Source organism: Cetorhinus maximus, chromosome 16 (assembly GCF_964194155.1).
Source record: "Cetorhinus maximus chromosome 16, sCetMax3.hap1.1, whole genome shotgun sequence".
Taxonomy (NCBI): Eukaryota; Metazoa; Chordata; class Chondrichthyes; order Lamniformes; family Cetorhinidae; genus Cetorhinus; species Cetorhinus maximus.
Window position 1 is genome coordinate 18,500,486 of NC_135894.1, and position 18,904 is coordinate 18,519,389.

General features: G+C 38.6%; 1 protein-coding gene across 1 annotated transcript in view; it reads right to left on the reverse strand.

Annotated features, from left to right (window-relative positions):
* Positions 1 to 9,026: 9,026 nt before the first annotated feature.
* The window catches only part of kpna3 (karyopherin alpha 3 (importin alpha 4)), an 82,811-nt gene continuing 72,933 nt past the window's right edge, over positions 9,027 to 18,904 (reverse strand). Inside the window, exons 15-17 of the mRNA XM_078559445.1 lie at positions 17,803 to 17,965; positions 17,508 to 17,602; positions 9,027 to 11,165 (exon numbers count right to left, since the gene is read on the reverse strand). Of these exons, the coding sequence (XP_078415571.1) occupies positions 11,067 to 11,165; positions 17,508 to 17,602; positions 17,803 to 17,965 (357 nt within the window). The 3' untranslated portion in view covers positions 9,027 to 11,066. The remainder of the gene's footprint in view (positions 11,166 to 17,507; positions 17,603 to 17,802; positions 17,966 to 18,904) is intronic.

Genomic DNA, 18,904 nt, shown 5'->3' on the forward strand with positions numbered 1-18,904 from the left:
CACTGATCTCCGAGGCTAAGCGCTGCCTCAGGGAGATCAGCTCCAAATTAACATTTGTAATAAAAATGATAGAAAAATGTCCCCTCATGTGACACTATTACAAGAGTTGGGACATGTCCATAACTTTAACTGAAACCTTTGTTAAAAATTTAAATACCCTCTTGAAACCTCATCCCACCCGTGGATGAGGTTTCATGCTTTTTCTAATGCCCGCCAGGGCTCCCGGCCTGCCCGCCAGCCTTAAGGTTAGACGGGCAGGTCCATTCATGATTTTAATTAGTTTCTCAATGGCCTCAATAGGCCGTTGACAGGTTGGCGGGCGCACAGCTGACTCGGCTGCGTCCCCACCGACCTGAAAATGGAAATGACGCGGGGTGATGTCGGGAGTTCCACCCATCATCCTGCGTCATTTTATGCATCGGTAAGCAGGCCCCGCTGCCCCCCCGCTCACCAACCAGAAGATCCTGCCCCATGATTCAGGCCAATGGGAGTCTGAAACCTGAAGTGAGCATGGAAATGGTTTAGGATATTACTCATTCTCAATTGTTAAATAAGTTTACTTCTAGTATATAAGGTTCAGAAGACAATGAAATAAACAAATACCATTTATTAAAGCATTAACTCGAAATTGTAAATCAGTAGAACCAGGGTTAGAAATTATATAAACAAAAGTAATTTAGCATTATTTTCATCTTTAGAACTTCTTCTGTTAATTAATTCACCCAGTTTGCCAATCTTTGTGAACCTACGCAAAGCATTTCAGCAGGCCATTCAATGTCTACACAAATTCTCCAGCAGGGAGTACAGCTTAGTGCTCAGACATATTGCCACTCCCAGTGTGGGGGAGCAGGAGGGAAGGAAGAGACCTAGTTTCCTGCCTGCACATCCACAGAAATCAGATAACTGGACATAGAGCATGAATCAAGTCTGGGTCATTTCTAATCTCTAAACCCACAGAAAATGTGTTTATTCACTCAACCATCACTGTAACCTATATGTTCAATTTTGATAGTTCTGAACCATGCTTGCAAGTCTATTAGATCTGACTGAATGCAATCCCGCCCCATGTAATGGTGTGTAACAGAATATCTTTAAGAATTTAACCATTACAAAAAGACATTGAAGTGATCATATTCCTGAATTTTAAATCATACTCTTTTCAATGATTTCTTTATAATAGTTCTCTGGTGGATAAACTAGAGTTTACAATACAGTCCCCTCCACCCAAGGTGATTTACAACTGCAAGAGAATCTCACCAAGTTGCAGTGGTTGTCAAGTCCTTGTGTCTTTTGTATTTAGTTAGTTCTGGATCCATCCAATGGTATCAAATGATGTTTTTATTGAAAAATAATATGAATTGTGATCTGGATGTTTTGGGATATATAGATGACTCCTATCTATCCCTATTGTGCCCAAGCTAATTATACTTGAGTATACAAAATGTTTCATGATTTCAACTTTTAACCATAACAAAAGGAACTGGAAACCCGGGGCTAAAGGCTAAGTGTAACTAGCTTGTTAAGGCTGAACAAGAGCAGGAAGAACCCCAGTTCAATCTCCAGCTTTTGTTAACTGATGGGTAGAAAGTTGAATGAGTGGGAGGCAAGTGGTCAGGATACTTAATCATCATCCAGCAGCCTTGCTGGAAATGTGCATTTGTACAAATGGTGACAATAGGGAAAGCTCAGGTATCATTCAAATCCCTACCTTGCTCATGATTCAACAACCTATCAACACTCAATGTCTAGGATGGTATCTTGCCCTAATAGTCACCTGGTGCTTATGGTTAGTATCCCAGCATGAAATAAATGATTGTTCCAGAGGGAAGAGAAGGGGGAAAATATAATATTTACAGCACAAGAGGCCATTCAGTCCATTGTGTCTGTACTGCTTGTGGAACAGCCCAAAACTAATCCCTTTGCCCTGCTCTCAACCCGCAGCCCTTTATCTTCCATTAGAAATGTTTACTGTAAGTTTGAAGGATCTAATGTGTCTTCCTGAACTATTCCCTGCAGCAAAGCATTCCATACCCCATCATACTGCAAGGAAATTACTTTTAATTGCTCCCTTCACCATGACAATTTAAACTGATGATCCCTCATCATTGGCTTGCCACTCAGAGGGAATAGATTTTCTTTTTTCATCCTTCAAAAATCCTTCATAGCTTTAAAGACCTCCATTAAATTTCTTCTGGCCTTACACTGCTCCAGTGGAAATTGTTCCCAGTAAGTCAAGTCTCTCCTCCTAATAGCCTCCCATCCTTGATATTTCCGGTGAACTTACACTGTACACTGACTTTTATTCCCAAGGTGGTCCAACTACTCCATTTCCTTATACAAATCAACGATCTCTACATTCCTATTTATAAAACCTATTGGTCTTATTTATGGCTTCATCTACCCACACTTTAATGGAAACTATATATTGAAATCCATAGGTGTGTTTCTGTTACTTCATACTTAAACATCTTTTCATTGGGCATACGCTCCAATTTCTTATTAGTTCTCTCAAATTGCATCTTCTACTGACTGCCCATTTCACTAACTTGTCAAATGTCCTCCTGAAATCTTCACAATCCTTTCCATCATTTGCCAAACATGTGCCATAAGCAAATTTCAATATTAGTATGCTACTTATCCCCAAGTTCAAAACTTACATCATACATATATTTGTGTATGTATGTATATAATATATATGGTAAATGGTGTTCTATTTTTGGGCTCTATATATATATATATATGTATAACACAACCCAAAAACAGAATACCATTTCCCACCCAATCCACTCAATTAATCACCTATTAATCTATCCATACCACTAAATTCCCCAATACTGAATGCCTGAATTTTTCGAATAAGCTTCAAGGCAATTTATTGAATGCCTTATGATATACACAACAGCTACTACATTCTCTTTATCTAATCACTTCTGCAAGAAACTCTTATTGAATAACTTACCCATAACAAATCCATCTAGATGTTCTTTTATCCCATGCATCCTTAGCTTACTAATTATGCATTCTAAAAGTTTGTTCACAACTGATGTTAAATTAACTGATATTTAGTTAGCCCAGTTTTATCCTCCCTTTGCCTGCACAGGATTGTTTAATTGGTTGTCTTCCAGTCCCTGGCACAATATTCATATTCAAAAAGGGATGAAAATCTGTCAAGAGCCTCTGCTACCTCTTCTTCTGACTTCCATTAACAACCAAGTGTGCCACAAGGACACAGCATTCACTTTTGAGTTCTGCTGATTTTTTTCCCCCAAATTTATTTTCTTGCAATCCCTCAATTGTTTCACTTCTTGCTATACTTCCACCATTTGTAAACATTAATGCAAAATTCATGAATGGGTCTGGGGGTGGGGAAACAATCTGGGGACTACATGCTAATGATTCTCAAAGAAATGTATTGACAGTGTTCCTGAACTTGATCATGTCTATGAAATGTTTCAGCAGTGCTCAACTTAACTAAAATGGCTAATAAAATCTGGTAAGTAGTTACATAGATACAGCACATATATTTTGTGTAAACTGTTACAATTATGAGGTTTATAAGAATAATGTTTTGGACTGTCTCTTTAAATTTAGGTTAAAGTGAAGGAAGTCATATGACTATTCTGAATCCAGCCTGACAAGAAGCCTGGCTAAGTCAAGGACCTGCTGAGCAAGATGTGAAGTTTTCACACCTGGGAACAAAAGGCAAAAGCAGCTTGTGCTAACAGTAAATAGACTTGCTGGCTCCAAGCTTTTGGGCAGAAGAGACAGGAAAGGAACAGCAGTTGGTGTGATCAGCAGAGAGAAGAGGCTGCAGGTTCTTTGCGAATGAAGTTGGATGCAGGAGGGAAACAGAAACAGTCTCTAGTTGAAGAGACACATGCCGCAGCCATCAAAGGATCCAAAAGATTCCATCTGGTATGGCTGGTGGGGGGAGGGGTGGTGCTAGAAGAGGAGAGAATAATCATTGACATTGGGATGGGCTTTACTGCTGGTAGTGGATCTGGGAAACTCCCTGAAAACTGAGGGAATTGCCTGGAAACAGTCGATTAAGTTACTATACAGTCAAACAGGAAAATGTGACCCCATTGGAAGCTGGAAGCAACTACCTAAAAGATACTGCTTACATGAATAATCATCAAAAAGATTAAAACCTTTTGGTTTAGGGGGGGATGTATGGGATCATTTGTCCTAACTCACATTTTAAGGGGCTATACTTCTGTGTAGACTGTGGTGTGTTAAGTATGAGAGGAAGTTTCCTTCTGTAGTTTAAAGAATAAGCTGCCTACAAGAATAGTTTTTAGTGTTTTTAATCATTTGTTGCAGTAAAAATCTTAAAATGTTTGAAATCTTGTGCCATCCTTTCAGCTATCAACTGGAAGTTCAAATTTCTTTTTAAAAAGTTATTGGTCTCTACATGGACCATAACAAAACCCTCTCTCCTCTGGCACCGGAATTTCTTAAGGTTCCTTCTCAGGATATCTTTATTTATAAAAACTTCACCCTTGTCATTCAAATTTCTAACTAGTAATTTTTAATCTAATTTCTGAGCAGATGTTATAACATTTCTATTTTGGTATTAAATTCCATGGCTGTAGCAAAACACAGGTTTTTAAACTGGAGTTACCAGACCCTAAGTAGACCCCAAGGATCTACAAAGTCATTAAATTTCTATACTTGGTGACCAATATTTTTTGTAATGAAAGCAGCATCTCCCTTTGAGTTAGGACAAGTGGTCCCTTACGTCCCCATAAACCAAAGAGTTTTAATCTTTTTGATGTTTATTCATGTAAGCAGTATCTTTTAGGTAGATTTCCCTCCTTTACTCTATTGCTTTCTCATCTTTTTATCAATGCACCCCATTCCAAAGATAAATTGGGGTTCTGTATAAATAGTGGTAAGGTCAAAATTCTGTAGTTATTTTTGAGAGGCCATGATAGGATATCACAATGAGCATCACTGGTCAGGAACTTCAAACATATAATAAATGCTAGTTTGGATGGTGTAGAAGTCATTTGTTGAACATTCTCTAAACAAATCAGCTATCCTCTAAATTTGGGAACCAGAGTAAGGTCATATGATCTACTTCTCCACTGCAGTTGTACATTGTACTTTATCTGGGGGTGGGGGAGGGAGAGGGGGTGCAGGTGGGAGGCTGTAATACCAGGTCCTTTGAAAATAAATTCTTTTGGAATAACATGGGCTTAATTCGAATAGTTAATTTACCTGCAACAGAAAATTAAATGAGGTGTGGCAAATAGAATAAAAAGGATCTTTTCTGTGAAGGTGTCTATCCAATTTGTCAAGCCTGATTGCACCTAAGGCAGTCATAGAAACATAGAAAATAGGAAGAGTAGTAGGCCATTTGGCCCTTCGAGCCTGCTCCACTATTCATTATGATCATGGCTGATCATCCAACTCAATAGCCTGCTCCCATTTTCTCCCCATATCCTTTGATCCCTTTCGCCCCAGAATATTCCCGGTCTGAGACAAGTTTCTCAGAACATATATGCCAAATTCAGAAACAATACAGATATAATAGTTTTCTTACTGCTCTTCTCAGGCAGAAACAACTACTTCAGATTTGGTATCAGTGTCTTAGAAAGGCACTTCAGTTGGTACCAATGCTAATTGCAGAGTTTCTAACCCAACTGATGCACCAACAGCTTTCATTTATATCACACTTCTGTCACAGAAAAACATTGCATAGTGATCTTCGGAGGTGTAAAGAAATAAACAGACACCGAGGAGGGTCTTGAATGAGGAATGGTGGAGAAGCAGAAGTGTTTGAGGAGGAAATTCTGTAGATTTGGATTTAGACAGCCAAAGGCATGGTCCCTAATTACAGTGAGAATGGGGAGAATGCACAAGAGGCCAGAGTCAGGGGAACAGAACATTTGGTAGGTGATTTGTAGAGATGGAGGCTGGACAGTAGAGGAGTGTGATCAAGGGGAAATTTAACTATAAGCTAGGAATTTTAAAATGAGACATTGGGAGCTGTTAACCATCACAGGTCAGCAAGACAAAAACAAAAACAGAATTGCCTGGAAAAACTCAGCAGGTCTGGCAGCATCGGTGGAGAAGAAAAGAGTTGACGTTTCGAGTCCAATGACCCTTCAACAGAACTGAGTGTAGTTAGGAGAGGGGTGAATTATTTCTCCTAACTACACTCAGTTCTGTTAAAGGGTCATTGGACTCGAAACGTCAACTCTTTTCTTCTCCACCGATGCTGCCAGACCTGCTGAGTTTTTCCAGGTAATTCTGTTTTTGTTTTTGTTTTGGATTTCCAGCATCCGCAGTAGTTTTTTGTTTGTATCACAGGTCAGCAAGAACTGGGCTGATATTTGAGTGGGACTTAGAAGAGTTATTGATGAGCTGAAGTTTAAGGAAGGTGGAGGATGACGTAATTGACTCAAAGTGACAAGGTACGGATGGGGGTTTCGTGGTAATTAGCTCAGGAAGTAGCAAAGGCAAATGATGTTACAGAGATGGAAATAGGTGATCTTTGTAATTGAGGCAATATGGGTTTCGATGCTCATCGGTGATCAGAACACCAAGTTTGTGTGCAGCCTAGTTCAACCAGGATGGAATCGGAAGTGAGAGATGACAGTGGCTATAAATGATATTTCAGAGAAAATGTGGGGTATAATCCACGCAAGGTGAATAGGATAAGTCTATGAATATATGTCACTTTAATATCAGACACTAAATTGTGATTTGGTGAGAATTTCTAAGAACAGATCTAATTTAAAAGCAAACAGTGATAAAACTAATGGTGGAAGTCAGACTGATCTGAAAATTACAATTATTTACAAATCTGTGTACTGGTTTTCTCATCAGGAGATTTTGATGGCAAGCAAGCGAAAGGAGCCAAGAGGGCAGTCACATGCTTCCACAAAAAAATCTTGCCCAGAACATTCTACTTTTTTTTCACCTGTTCAATCAAATTAACTATGTAAGCAGCATTCCCATTTATACCTACACTTTTTCAACAAGATCACTTACTTCTGTGGCCTATCATCATTACCTTTTAGAAGACTTCACTGCAAGTATGGATGAACCTAATAATGTTGGGCTATGCAGCTGTATCTCTCCAGTACCTCACCAAGTGGCCATTCTTGACACATTAGCCCACGCAATGAGCAGCACAGGCTGTTCTGATAATTGAAGTACCAGGGCCTAGTTGAATCCTGCCCAATCCCCAGTCATGCGCTCTCCAGCAGGGTTACTAGAAACCCTGGTTGAATTTTCCCCTTTTGCTAGCCTAGGAGGCTGGAGGCCAACTATAAGACCTATACTGCAGTCCTAATTTGAGATCAGCTAATCAAACAGAGCTGGGGCTAGCATTTCTCAATTCCAGAGGAAAGAAAAAAAAAATGATTAGCAGTGCATAAAATTGCACACTACCTTGTCAAATGAACACTTTTGGACATAATTCTGTCTTTAAAAGAAAATCAAAATCAAACTTTGTTCAGTGATTATCTTCATTCCAATTGTAGTTTAATTTAGTTTTTGCTACATATTGGGGAAAATTCCATTTGGAATTTTTTTTGTTTATTTTCCAAAATGGGTCACTACCACCAAATCCACTGTGCAAAGCAGCACTATGTTCACAGCTGTGGGTTATGATTTACAATTACCAGAGATTACTCAATTGTGACATAAACTGTTTAAAAACAGACAAAATGCTGGTAAATTTACAGGTGTCAACCTCTCAAAGAAGATAGGGTTAATGTATCAGGTAGGCATTATATTGGAGCTGTCTGCGTATTCTGTTTTATTTCAGACTGCCAGTATTTGTAATTGTATTTGGTCAAACTCCTGCTATCTGCTGTACTCCATTTGCATCCACTCATTGTAAGGAAACATTTTATCACCAAATTTTCTCAATCATTTTCCCTGAAGTCTCAATGGGAGTTTCTTTTCAACTCGAACCCTTATATACAAATCATAATTAAATAATTAAATAAATGGTTAATGATATTTTCACCTGGAGATGCCAATAGGTCATTTAACAACATTTTTATTTTACAAAAGTCACAAAGGGAATTAACTAGTAATATTATTTTAATGACTTAAAGTATCATAAACACTCTTAAGGTGTCTGGATATTGACATGCAAAAATAGGAAGGGAATAATTTGGGTCTGAAATGTACTCCCAGGATTGGTATTATGCCTCACTCCCCGCGAAAAAAAAACAAACCTTACGTAGCTTCTCCACAATAAGCACAGGAAGAGATACTTTTCTACCACAACTCACCAAGATAGGTTCAGCAATCAAGTCACCTGATAAAAGCAGGAAACAGCATATTAAATTGACCCCTCCAAAATACATCATGGCAAATAGCTCAAGGCTTAAAGAAAAACCTGACCATGTTTGTTTGTCAGGTAGCCAAAATCATAAACCCTGCAATACAACAATTTTCCCTTAAATAAACCTATGACATGATATTATATGAATGAAATACTCCACAGACACCATTAATAGTGTTTCCTCTTTGAAACATACAGTGTCTCTTATATCAGGGGTGTACGCTTATCTTCATGGGCTGAATAGGCATGTTTCAAGGAGCATCTCAGGGCATATATAATGTTTAACTACATGTTCCTATTAATTTGCATAGATTGTGTTTTGCTAATGAAGATTAATCCATTAAGACAGCCCTTCTCAAATCTCCAGGTCAAGAAAATTCAAGCAGGACAAAGCATCAAATAACATGACCACAAATAGAAACAAGCTGCTGGGCTCAGAGGGCTGGACTCAGGTGTCACATGTGGCTCCAGGGCTGCCTGCGAGACACCCACTGAATTGTATCCCAGAGAGGAATCGACACCCCTAGTAGGGAAGAGGAGGAATTTTATTTGGGTGGGATGGGGGAGGGGGGGAAGAGAGAAGGTCTCAAGGGAATTATATTTTGACAATTAGACCATTAAAACAAGAGGTAGTTTTTAAAACATGAATTTGAGTTTTAGATTCTACAATTATTTCATACTGAGTGTCCCTTTCCACATAGTAAATCACACACACAACATTTTAAATTCTATATTGTGCGAATGGATATTATGCAGTTACCATATGTAGCAGATTTTACAACATAAAAATATATAGGAAAAACAAAGGCACAATGAAATCCAACTCATTCTTCAGGCAGAAGAGCTGAAATGAGCCACCTTAAAGAGAGATTTTTAATTTAAAATTTATAAAAAGGATATAAATAACCGAGGCCAAAACACTATTGGTATCATTAAAACAGTTTCATCAGCAAGTAAAAATCTTGCAGTTTTATATAAGCTTGTATCCTGTAAAGATACAAGACATGGTAGTCTTTAAAGTGGCTCAGTCTTGGCGGCAAGGTATTAAGATGGATATAAACCTGCACAATTTTGTTCATCAATGAGAAACAACTCATCAGCAGAGCTTTGATTGCATTTCTCGGATTCAATTACAGTAGATACTGCCCACACTTGATAACTACATTAGCTCAAATGCAATCTTCTGTCCCTTTACAATAATGCGTGGGGGTTGGGGGTTTGGGGGGAAAGAGGGGGGTAAGTTTACATCCAGTCACCACAGCAACAAAACCCATCCCTGAATAGTGTCACCTAGCCTAATACCTACAAAAAAAAACCTCCCTGTGTATCTTAAATACAGTAAATAAAGCATTCAACATTGACGGACCAGATGTACACTTAACTGTAAGCTTCTGTACAGCCTTATACAATGCTTACGTTACATTCCCCGTAAAGATTTACACTCCTTTTTGTACATTTTACTCCTTTTCATCAATTTGCTCCTAGTCATTTGAATAAAAAGTGTGGCTTTAGATTCTCGTCAATAACACCCAAGTCCATGACCAAATTTAATAGAACAGCTGCTGGTCCACAGCCATCAGCAGTATCCACAGTAAGGAACGGTCAATTTACGATGCATGACTGTCTAAGACTGTGTGTCACTGCAAACATGGAAGCTCCACAGTTTAAACCCATTAAAAGTCCAACAATTTATTTCACTACTGGATTGGCTTAACCTGAAATGAAAAAAAAAATACTGATTCACCTAACAGTTGGAAGCAAGATTCGCAGCAGATTAAATGGCTAATTTTAAGATTTTTTTTGGGTAGAGACTCAGATTTATCTAATGGAGTGAGAAACCTGAACGTGAACATGAAACGTGGGTGAATCTTGCTTTCAGCTTAAAGCAGAGGCTCAAGTCACATCGATATAATAATTGCAGCTCAGGTAAAACACCATGCACAGCATTTGTTAAGTACTTTAAAAGAGCAAGGAGAAAAAAATTAAAACACAGGTTCTAGTAGTGGTTGTAGTAATCAGCAGGGGCTCTTTTTCACAGAACTTGCACAAACTGTCAAGAAGTTGTGGTTAAACTTGGCTCCATTCATTAAGTTTAGTTTCCAGCCCTAGTCTGTGAGGCAGTGCAAGCACAACAATCTAACATGGATGCAAGCAGGATTTTTTTTTTAAACCTCCCTAAAGCAAAAAAACGTTTTTGCAGTCAACAGAAAAATAAAAATCCTGGCTTCGGTTCATCCATGGACTACTTTGGCCATGATGGTTCTACAGTATTCGCAAATCCTTCTATTGTAAGCCCCGGTGAAAAGTCTTCTAAAAAGCCTATTTCACACGTCAAAGCCAAGTCTCTTTGCAAGTCCCATTAATAAATACCTAATCGTTCAGAAATCTTCCTGTTCTATGTAGAGAGCTACTATCTTGTGTGCCTAGTATGCAACGTTGTAAGTGAGACTGCTACTACTGTCACAGGAATGAGGTACCAGGGAGGGAAAGGTAGAATCACAGGCGATGTTGGGGATTACCCTCATTTGTTGATATGATAGTTACTCATGGGCTCACAAGAATCATGCACACGTGTCAACATTCCGTGTGGTAGCAAATTTTGGCAATTGCTGAGTGATTGATAATTAGGCTTTTCAAAAAGCATCAAATGTAGATGCGCAGATGTCTCTCGAGCCTCCATCACACTTCTGCTTGGTGAATTTTTTTTGGTGTTTTGGGTTGGCAAGGGGCAGGGAAGCTACAGCATCTTCTCAGCTTAGAAATTGAACTCCTTTGTTTGAAGGTTTGCTGTGGGATCGAAACTGAAAGTTCCAGCTTGAGTTGCTTCAGGAAGGAGACTTGGATCTTCATCAATCTATTGAGAGGAGACAGAGGATAAATTAGCATTACTACCTTTCTGAAACTGGTTTATGTAAGAAATGGTTTGAACTATCTAAATTGCCCCATAATGCAAATATTAACAGGTCTTTGGGGCTTTTCAGCTATCATCCAGCAGTTATATCTGACATTGAGCTACAGCTTCAAGGTTTAGCCTGAAACCTTATATAAGGTTATAGCCCTGTATTCACACCTTCGAAACCAACTACTCTGCATAAAACAAGGAATCTAAACCTTAAGGAAATGGAATATCTGGAACAAGTCCAAATTGGTAAATTTTCTTTTTCTACATCAAGCAGATATGCATTGTCATTCATTAAACAACAAAACGCTTCAAAAGGTGAAACCGAACTTGTAATTATTTTCACAGATGATAGACTATAGGGGGTTCACACATCACCAGAAGTACCAACAGACAAGATGCTGAAGCCAGTAGTTTCCATGCAAACCTTGAGCTAAGGTACACCAAGACGCATAATTAATGGTCATTGTACTTGCAGCTTTTGTCAACTGGCATACCCCCACTGTCTTATACAAGTTGAGATCAGTTAACTCAGCACAGATTGAGGACCAAAACTGGGAATTTCTGAAATGTATTGCTCAGCTACTCGTTAGGTAAACTCATTGGGAATGTGCATTTTGAGTAACAGGATCCAACCACTGCATACATTAAAATGGCCAGCACCACATACTTTAATCAAAATTTGGGGATAAAAATAAAAAGGAAACCTTACTGATTAGCTCTTGTACAAAACAGGTTACAAAGCCAAGAGAGCAGGGAAGCAATTTACTTCAAATGTTAGTTGGCAGTTTTAATTATTTGCAATTTTCAAACGATGGCATAAGTAAACAAAAATTCAGCTGGTCTGGATCCAATTACTTGTTAAAATGAATACATTCTCAATAAGTAGACCAAATTAGTAGCTGAAGGATATAGTTCAGAAATTTCATGTTTTGATCCTTAGCTTGGGCTAAATGAACTACTTTTAGTTAGTACAGTAGTCAGGGTATTACAATTGACACAGGCATCCCTAAGGATGGGTGAAAAAGGCCTAAATTCCAAATCACAATCTGATGGAAATGTGTGCATGACACAGGTGGTCCTGTGATGGGCCCACAGCTACATAGAATAGCACAAAGTTACTGACAAATGTTACATATTAGTAATGTCCAATTAGACTGTACTAGAGGACATTCAATACCCTTGGAACTATTTTTGCAAGCAACAAGCCTCAGAGAGTGGGAGAAAGGAAAAATTAAAATTATAAATTTCCAAATAGTTTGCTAAAGGTGTCAGATATTCTTCCATAAGTGGACCATATGCTTCTTGCATACATCAAATAAGACTAAATGCTGTTATTAAATCTGTACAACAAACATTAGCATAGAGCAAGAGGCCTGAGGGAAGCTCAAAAGCCCTTCAGGCTTCCTGCTTTTAAAATACCAACAAGCTTATTTTCATTCCTAAATGATTTAAATTTATTAAGAAGTATTAACAAGTCCAATTTAAAAATAACTTCCATTATTCCATAATGTTCCATAGACATTAATATCTCTTCATGACACTTGTGCCCAGTCACAAGGTTCAAGTTGCACTCCAGGACTTGAGCACAAAACCAAGGCTGACACTCCATTGCGGTACACTGGGAGTGCTGCACTGTCGGAGGTGTCATCTTTTGGATGAGACATTAAACCAAGGCTCCATCTACCTGCTTGGCTGGGTGTAAAAGATCCATGGCACTATTTCGAAGAAGAGCAAAGGAGTTACTTTCTGTGGCCTATAATTATCCCCCAATCAACATCATAAAAACAGATTACCTGGTTATCATATTGCTGTATGTGGGAGTTTGCTGTGCGCAAACTGGCTGCCACTTTTCCTATAATACAATGACTACACTTCAATTGGATGTAAAGCACTTTGAGACATCCAGTGGTCAGGGAAAGTGCTGTATAAATGAATTTTTTTTTTAACTATAAAGGGATTGCAGTATAAGAGTAAAGTAGTATTATTCCAAGGGATTGGAGTATATGAGTAAAGAAGTATTACTTCAACTGTATAGGGCTTTGGTGAGACCACACTTGGAGTACTGTGGTACAGTTCTGGTGTCCTTACCTAAGGAAGGACATACTTGACAGAGGGGGCGCAATGAAGGTTCACCAGACGATTCCTAGGCTGAATGATGCTGACTAATGAGCATGGATTGCATAGACTAGGTCTATATTCTCTAGAGCTTTAGAAGAATGAGAGATGAATTCATTTGAGTATAAAATCTGCAAGGGGCTTGAAAAGGTAGATGCTGGATGGATGCTTTCCCTGGCTGGGGAATTTGAACTAGGGGTCAAGTCTCAGACGAAGGGGTTGGCCATTTAGGACTGAAATGAGTTGAAATATTTCTTCACTCAAAGGGTTGTGAATGTTTGGAATTGTCTAGCCCAGAGAGATGTGCATGATCAGTCACTGAGTATATTCAAATCATAGATCAATAAATTTTTGGTGACTAAGGGAACCAAGGGGTATGAGAATAGTGCAGGAAGTCTTAACTGAGGTAGAAAATCAGCCATGATCTTTACTGGATGGTAGAGCAGGTTTGAGGGGCCCAAATGGCCTACTCCTGCTTATTTTATGCGAATTTAATTTTCATTTCACTTTATTAAAAATGACACTGTCCAATAGCTTTTTGCGTATTTTTCTTTAAAAAAAAAAGCCACTGTTCCAGTGGTACTGGATTTCTCTTTAAGCTACCTAGCTAGTTTCACCCAACGATCTAAGGAAACACCAGCAAACCACCTTCTTTGCAATATTCTATAGCAATATCCATCTCAGCCACTCGGTAATAGATTAAATCACTAATTCTGAATTAAAGATAAAGAAATTTTTAACACTGAATATTAACATTCCTATCTGTAACAGAAAGTTTTTGTGCCTCCAGTGTCTCGCACAAGGAGAACTGGTGATCTTATCACTTCACACACGAGTGCTGGAGAACAACTGCAGCTTAAAGCAGAAGCATTTTTGCTCCAAAAACTGATTTAAACAATTAGCAAAAGAAACACAATCTAAAATTTTAAATTAAATCAACAATGAAGAAATATATTAAAAACATAAAAATGGAAGAAATATAAAACCACTGTTGCACATTTTAGGCTTAAGATTCTCATTTTTATTAATTGGTCAAATTTTTGTTTTAAAAAGGAATAAATCAGTATCTCCATTACCAGGGCTACTTTAAAATAAAAAAAACAGTTTGGCCTAATCTGAATACTTCACCTTAAATTTGTCTCTACTGAATGTCAGATGAGTGTTAAAGTCGTTAGCTGTTCAAACACTCCTCAGCAACATTACCATCGATGTGTGCTAACAACAAGTCACCACTGAACAGAAACTCAATTGACCAATCGTGTAAATATTGCTGGTGCACAAAGGTCAAGGCTAGATATTCTAAATGGGCGGTTCACTTCCTGACTCCTCAAAGTCATACGAACATATGAATTAGGAGCAGGCCCTTCGAGCCTGCTCCGCCATTCAATAAGATCATGGCTGATCTGATTGTAACCTCAATGTCACATTCCTGCCCACCCCCGATAATCTATCACCCCTTTGCTTATCAAGAATCTATCTACCTCTGCCTTAAAAATATTCAAAGACTCTGCTTCCACCGCCTTTTGAGGAACAGAGTTCCAAAGACTCTCGACCCTCTGAGAGAAAACAATTCTCCTAATCTCTGTCTTAAATGGGTGACCCCTTATTTTAAATTCTGGTCCTAGTACTACATTCTCCCACAAAAGGAAACATCCTTTCCATATCCATCTTGTCAAGACCCCTCAGGATCTTAGATATTCCAATCAAGTCACCTCTTACTCTTCTAAACTCCAGCAGATACAAGCCTAGCCTTTCCTCATAAGACAACCCACCCATTCCAGGTATTAGTCTAGTAAACCTTCTCTGAACTGTTTCCAACGCATTTACATCCTTCTTTAAATGAGACCACCAATATTGTATACAGTACTCCAGATGTGGTCTCACCAATGCCCTGTATACCTGAAGCATAACCTCTCTACTTTTGTATTCAATACCCCTCGAAATAAACAATAACACTCTATTAGCTTTCCTAATTACCTGCTGTACCCCCATACTAACCTTTTGCGATTCATACTAGGACACTCGGATACTTCTGCATCTCAGAGCTCTGCAATCTCATTATTTAGATAATATGCTCTTTTTATTCTTACTGCCAAAATGGACAATTTCTCATTTCCCCACATTATACTCCATTTGTCAGATCTTTGCTTACTCACTTAACCTATTTATACCCTTTGGCAGCTTCCTTATGTCTTCTTCACAACTTACTTTCCTACCTATCATTGTATCATCAGCAAATTCAGCAACTATACCTTCGGTCCCTTCATCTAAATAATTTATATGAATTGTAGAGTTGAGGACCCAACACTGATCCCTGTGTGACATCATTTGTTACGTCTTGCCAACCATCTCCATCACCTAAAAGGTACAAGTCAGGAGTGTAATGGAATACTTTTGCTTGCCTGAATTAGCTCAGCTGCAACAATATTCGAGAAAATCAACACCATCAAAGACAAAGCAGTCCACTTGATCAGCGTCCTACCCACAACTTAAACATTAATTCCCTCCATCATCAGTACACACTGCTGCAACAGTATCCTATCTACAGGATGCAATGCAGCAAGCCATCAAGGTTTCTTCAGCAGCACCTCTCAAACCCTGAACTTTTGCCACCCAGAAGGACAAAGGCATTGTGCATGTGAACACCATCATCTCCAAGTCACAGGCCACACAGACTTGGGTCATATATTGCCATTCTTTCATTGCTATTGGGTCTAATCCCTGGAACAGCCTATCATACAGCACCATCAGAGCAACTTCCCCACATGGACTGCAGCAGTTCAAGACAGCTGCTCATCACCACCTCTTCTCAAGGGCAACTAGGGATAATCAATAAATATTTGCCTTGCCAGCAATACCCACATCTCAAGAATTATTAAGGGTTTTTTTAAAAATACTGAACAGGGCTTCCTTCACTCAATAAGAGATCCTTATTAATCGTTTAGTTTCACCAAATATTGCACTGATTTGTTTCCACAGAAAATATAATTTAGCCATCAAAATTAAAGCAAAAATCAGCTAGATGCTTGCATTTACAGAATAAATTTTGTTCTTTGGGAAGGAATTATGAAAGGATATAGACTAGATAGGGGGAAGCTGCTCCCTTTGGCGAGAAGTCAAGAACCAGATGGGACAGGTTTAAGGCAAAAGAGCCAAGGGCAGCGAGTGGTTAGGGTCTGCAATATGTTTCCTGAGAGAATGGTGAAGACAGATTCAAATGCAGCTTTCAAAAGGGAATTGGATATAAGTTCCTGAAAATAAAAAATGTGCATGGTTACAGGGAAAGGGCAGGAGAGTGGAACCAACTGAAGTCTTTTGCAGAGAGCTGGCATGAACCTGACAGGCCAAAATGCCTCCTCTGTCCTGTAACCACTGTGATTCCAGTTTAATAATCAAAAAAGAACTACATAACTACATACAAACAAACAAGCCTGCATCTACTGAGGAACAATGATAAGAGGGAAAATTGTAATGGAGACGATTGGAGTCAAGTCTTCAAACTTATTCATGTGATTGCAGTCGAGGGGTCAGGGAAGAATTTTTGACAGGTTCCAGAGTTGGCCATGGGTTCCTGCGCTTTGTTAACTCTCCTAGGTGATAGAAGGGAAGCAAGGATGAAGAATATAGGGACAAAGCCTATGTAAGATGGGGATCAAACATGTGTGAACCTGTTTGCTTAATGTTATGTACAGGACCAATTTTTTTAAATTTAGTTTTTTCATCCCACTTTATGGAAAAAGTCACATGAAGGTACAAAGCAGCTTCTTACTGTGGATAAATTTACTTCCGGATTTAAAAAAAGACAATTGAGGTATAATTCAACAATCAAAATGGACAAAACCGGTATTTCCACTGTTCAGCTACAAGTCATAGGTTTGTAGCAAAATGTTAAGAATAGAGAGGTAGTGGATTGTCATTTGCACACTTGTTGCAATGGTACTGTTCTATTTCACAAGCAAAGCGAGACCGTGACTTCCTGTGTGATGTACATGCACAGAATTAATACCTACAAGGACCGAATTCACTGCTGAACGGTGAGTTGAACATTTATGACACTGCATATGTCTCTGGTTGACACTGAGGGATTAAGGTATACAAGACGCATTTCCAATATCCACTTGCCCCTTCCCTACAAATCAACTGCCTGAGAGTTAAACAAGAAACCAATTCTCTACTTACATCATCACCAGAAAAGTACTGATCTATGATTTCATAAGCTAGTTTATAGATCTCTTCATTTTCATGTTGCTGCAAGGCTTCTATTTTTTCCAAACCTGTCAGGAAGAAAATTAGAAGCTGGTGAAACAATTGTAAGGACCATTTTGAATTACTAATGAAGTACCGAAGAAGCAGTACAGACTTGCACTAAGTTTTATCTGCAATCTACACATATACTTCTTTAGTTCACATGATTTACATGGGCATGCCAAAAATGAATTCCAATAAGAAAAAAACTCAGGATTTGGAAGCTTACCTCCACATTCCTCTATCATTTCTGCTATTGTGCTTGCTTCCTCACCAGCCATTTTTAGAATATTGTTCAGTCCATCAAGCACAACCTGCACTACCTGAGCATCTTTAACGCCCAGTAAATTACAGAAAGGGGGGATTACGTTCTGCTGTACAAGATACTCGACCTAGAATGAAAGGAACAAAATAAGTTGCCAACTTGTTCCATTCAGAAAAACTTATTTATAAATAGCGTTTTAAAATTTCAGGTTGCAATATCCAAATATTCAGGGCAGTTTTATGGAAAGACAATTAAGAAAGCACAAAGTGCACAAACTATAAGTCAGTTTTAATTATAATTGTGCTTTCTCCTTTATCTCAATTGAAAGTACCACCCTTTAATTATCATCAATATTTTTTAGGTTGTTCTTTTAAAGTGCTCTCCTACAGACTTCCCACCCATAGGGACTGTAAGTTCAGACAGTGACTAGGGCATTGTCAGAGTATCAATCTATGCCCGATATTAGTTTCTTCCATATCGTATTACGTAATCTCAGAGGGGATGAATTTTGGAATATGTAAAGCATACCAATCTATGATGGCAGGCAAATTTTACCCAGCAGTCTCTCAAGAAGTGAGCCAACCGTCATTGGTTGAGAGGAACATGCCAGTTCTAAAAAACAACTAAAGCACAAAAGTCATTCAACTTTAACGGACACAGGATCCAAACTTTTTCCATTAGAGTGAAGGGTGCTATCCCAATCCAAACACATCCTGAAGATTTTCCACTCAGAAGGAACAAAATACCTGTGGGACTCTGGCCTCTGGAGAATACATGAAATGAAGTTGCATGGCTGGTGATCCTGAGTTATTCACCAAAGCAGTGTAGGTAAGAAATAATTCTGTTCCAATTATTAATGAGATGAACAAAAAGGCAATATGCACACAAATCTGCATTGTTTTATTAAGGCTATGATTCAGGATCAATCATTGGTATGGGTTATTCAAGTGATCAGTAAAATGGTGTTTTCTGACACCCATCCGTTCAGGCCAATGTATCTGGTTTGACCAAGATTGAATTGCTGATTTTCAATGGACCCACCTATCTCTAAGTCATCTAGCCCACT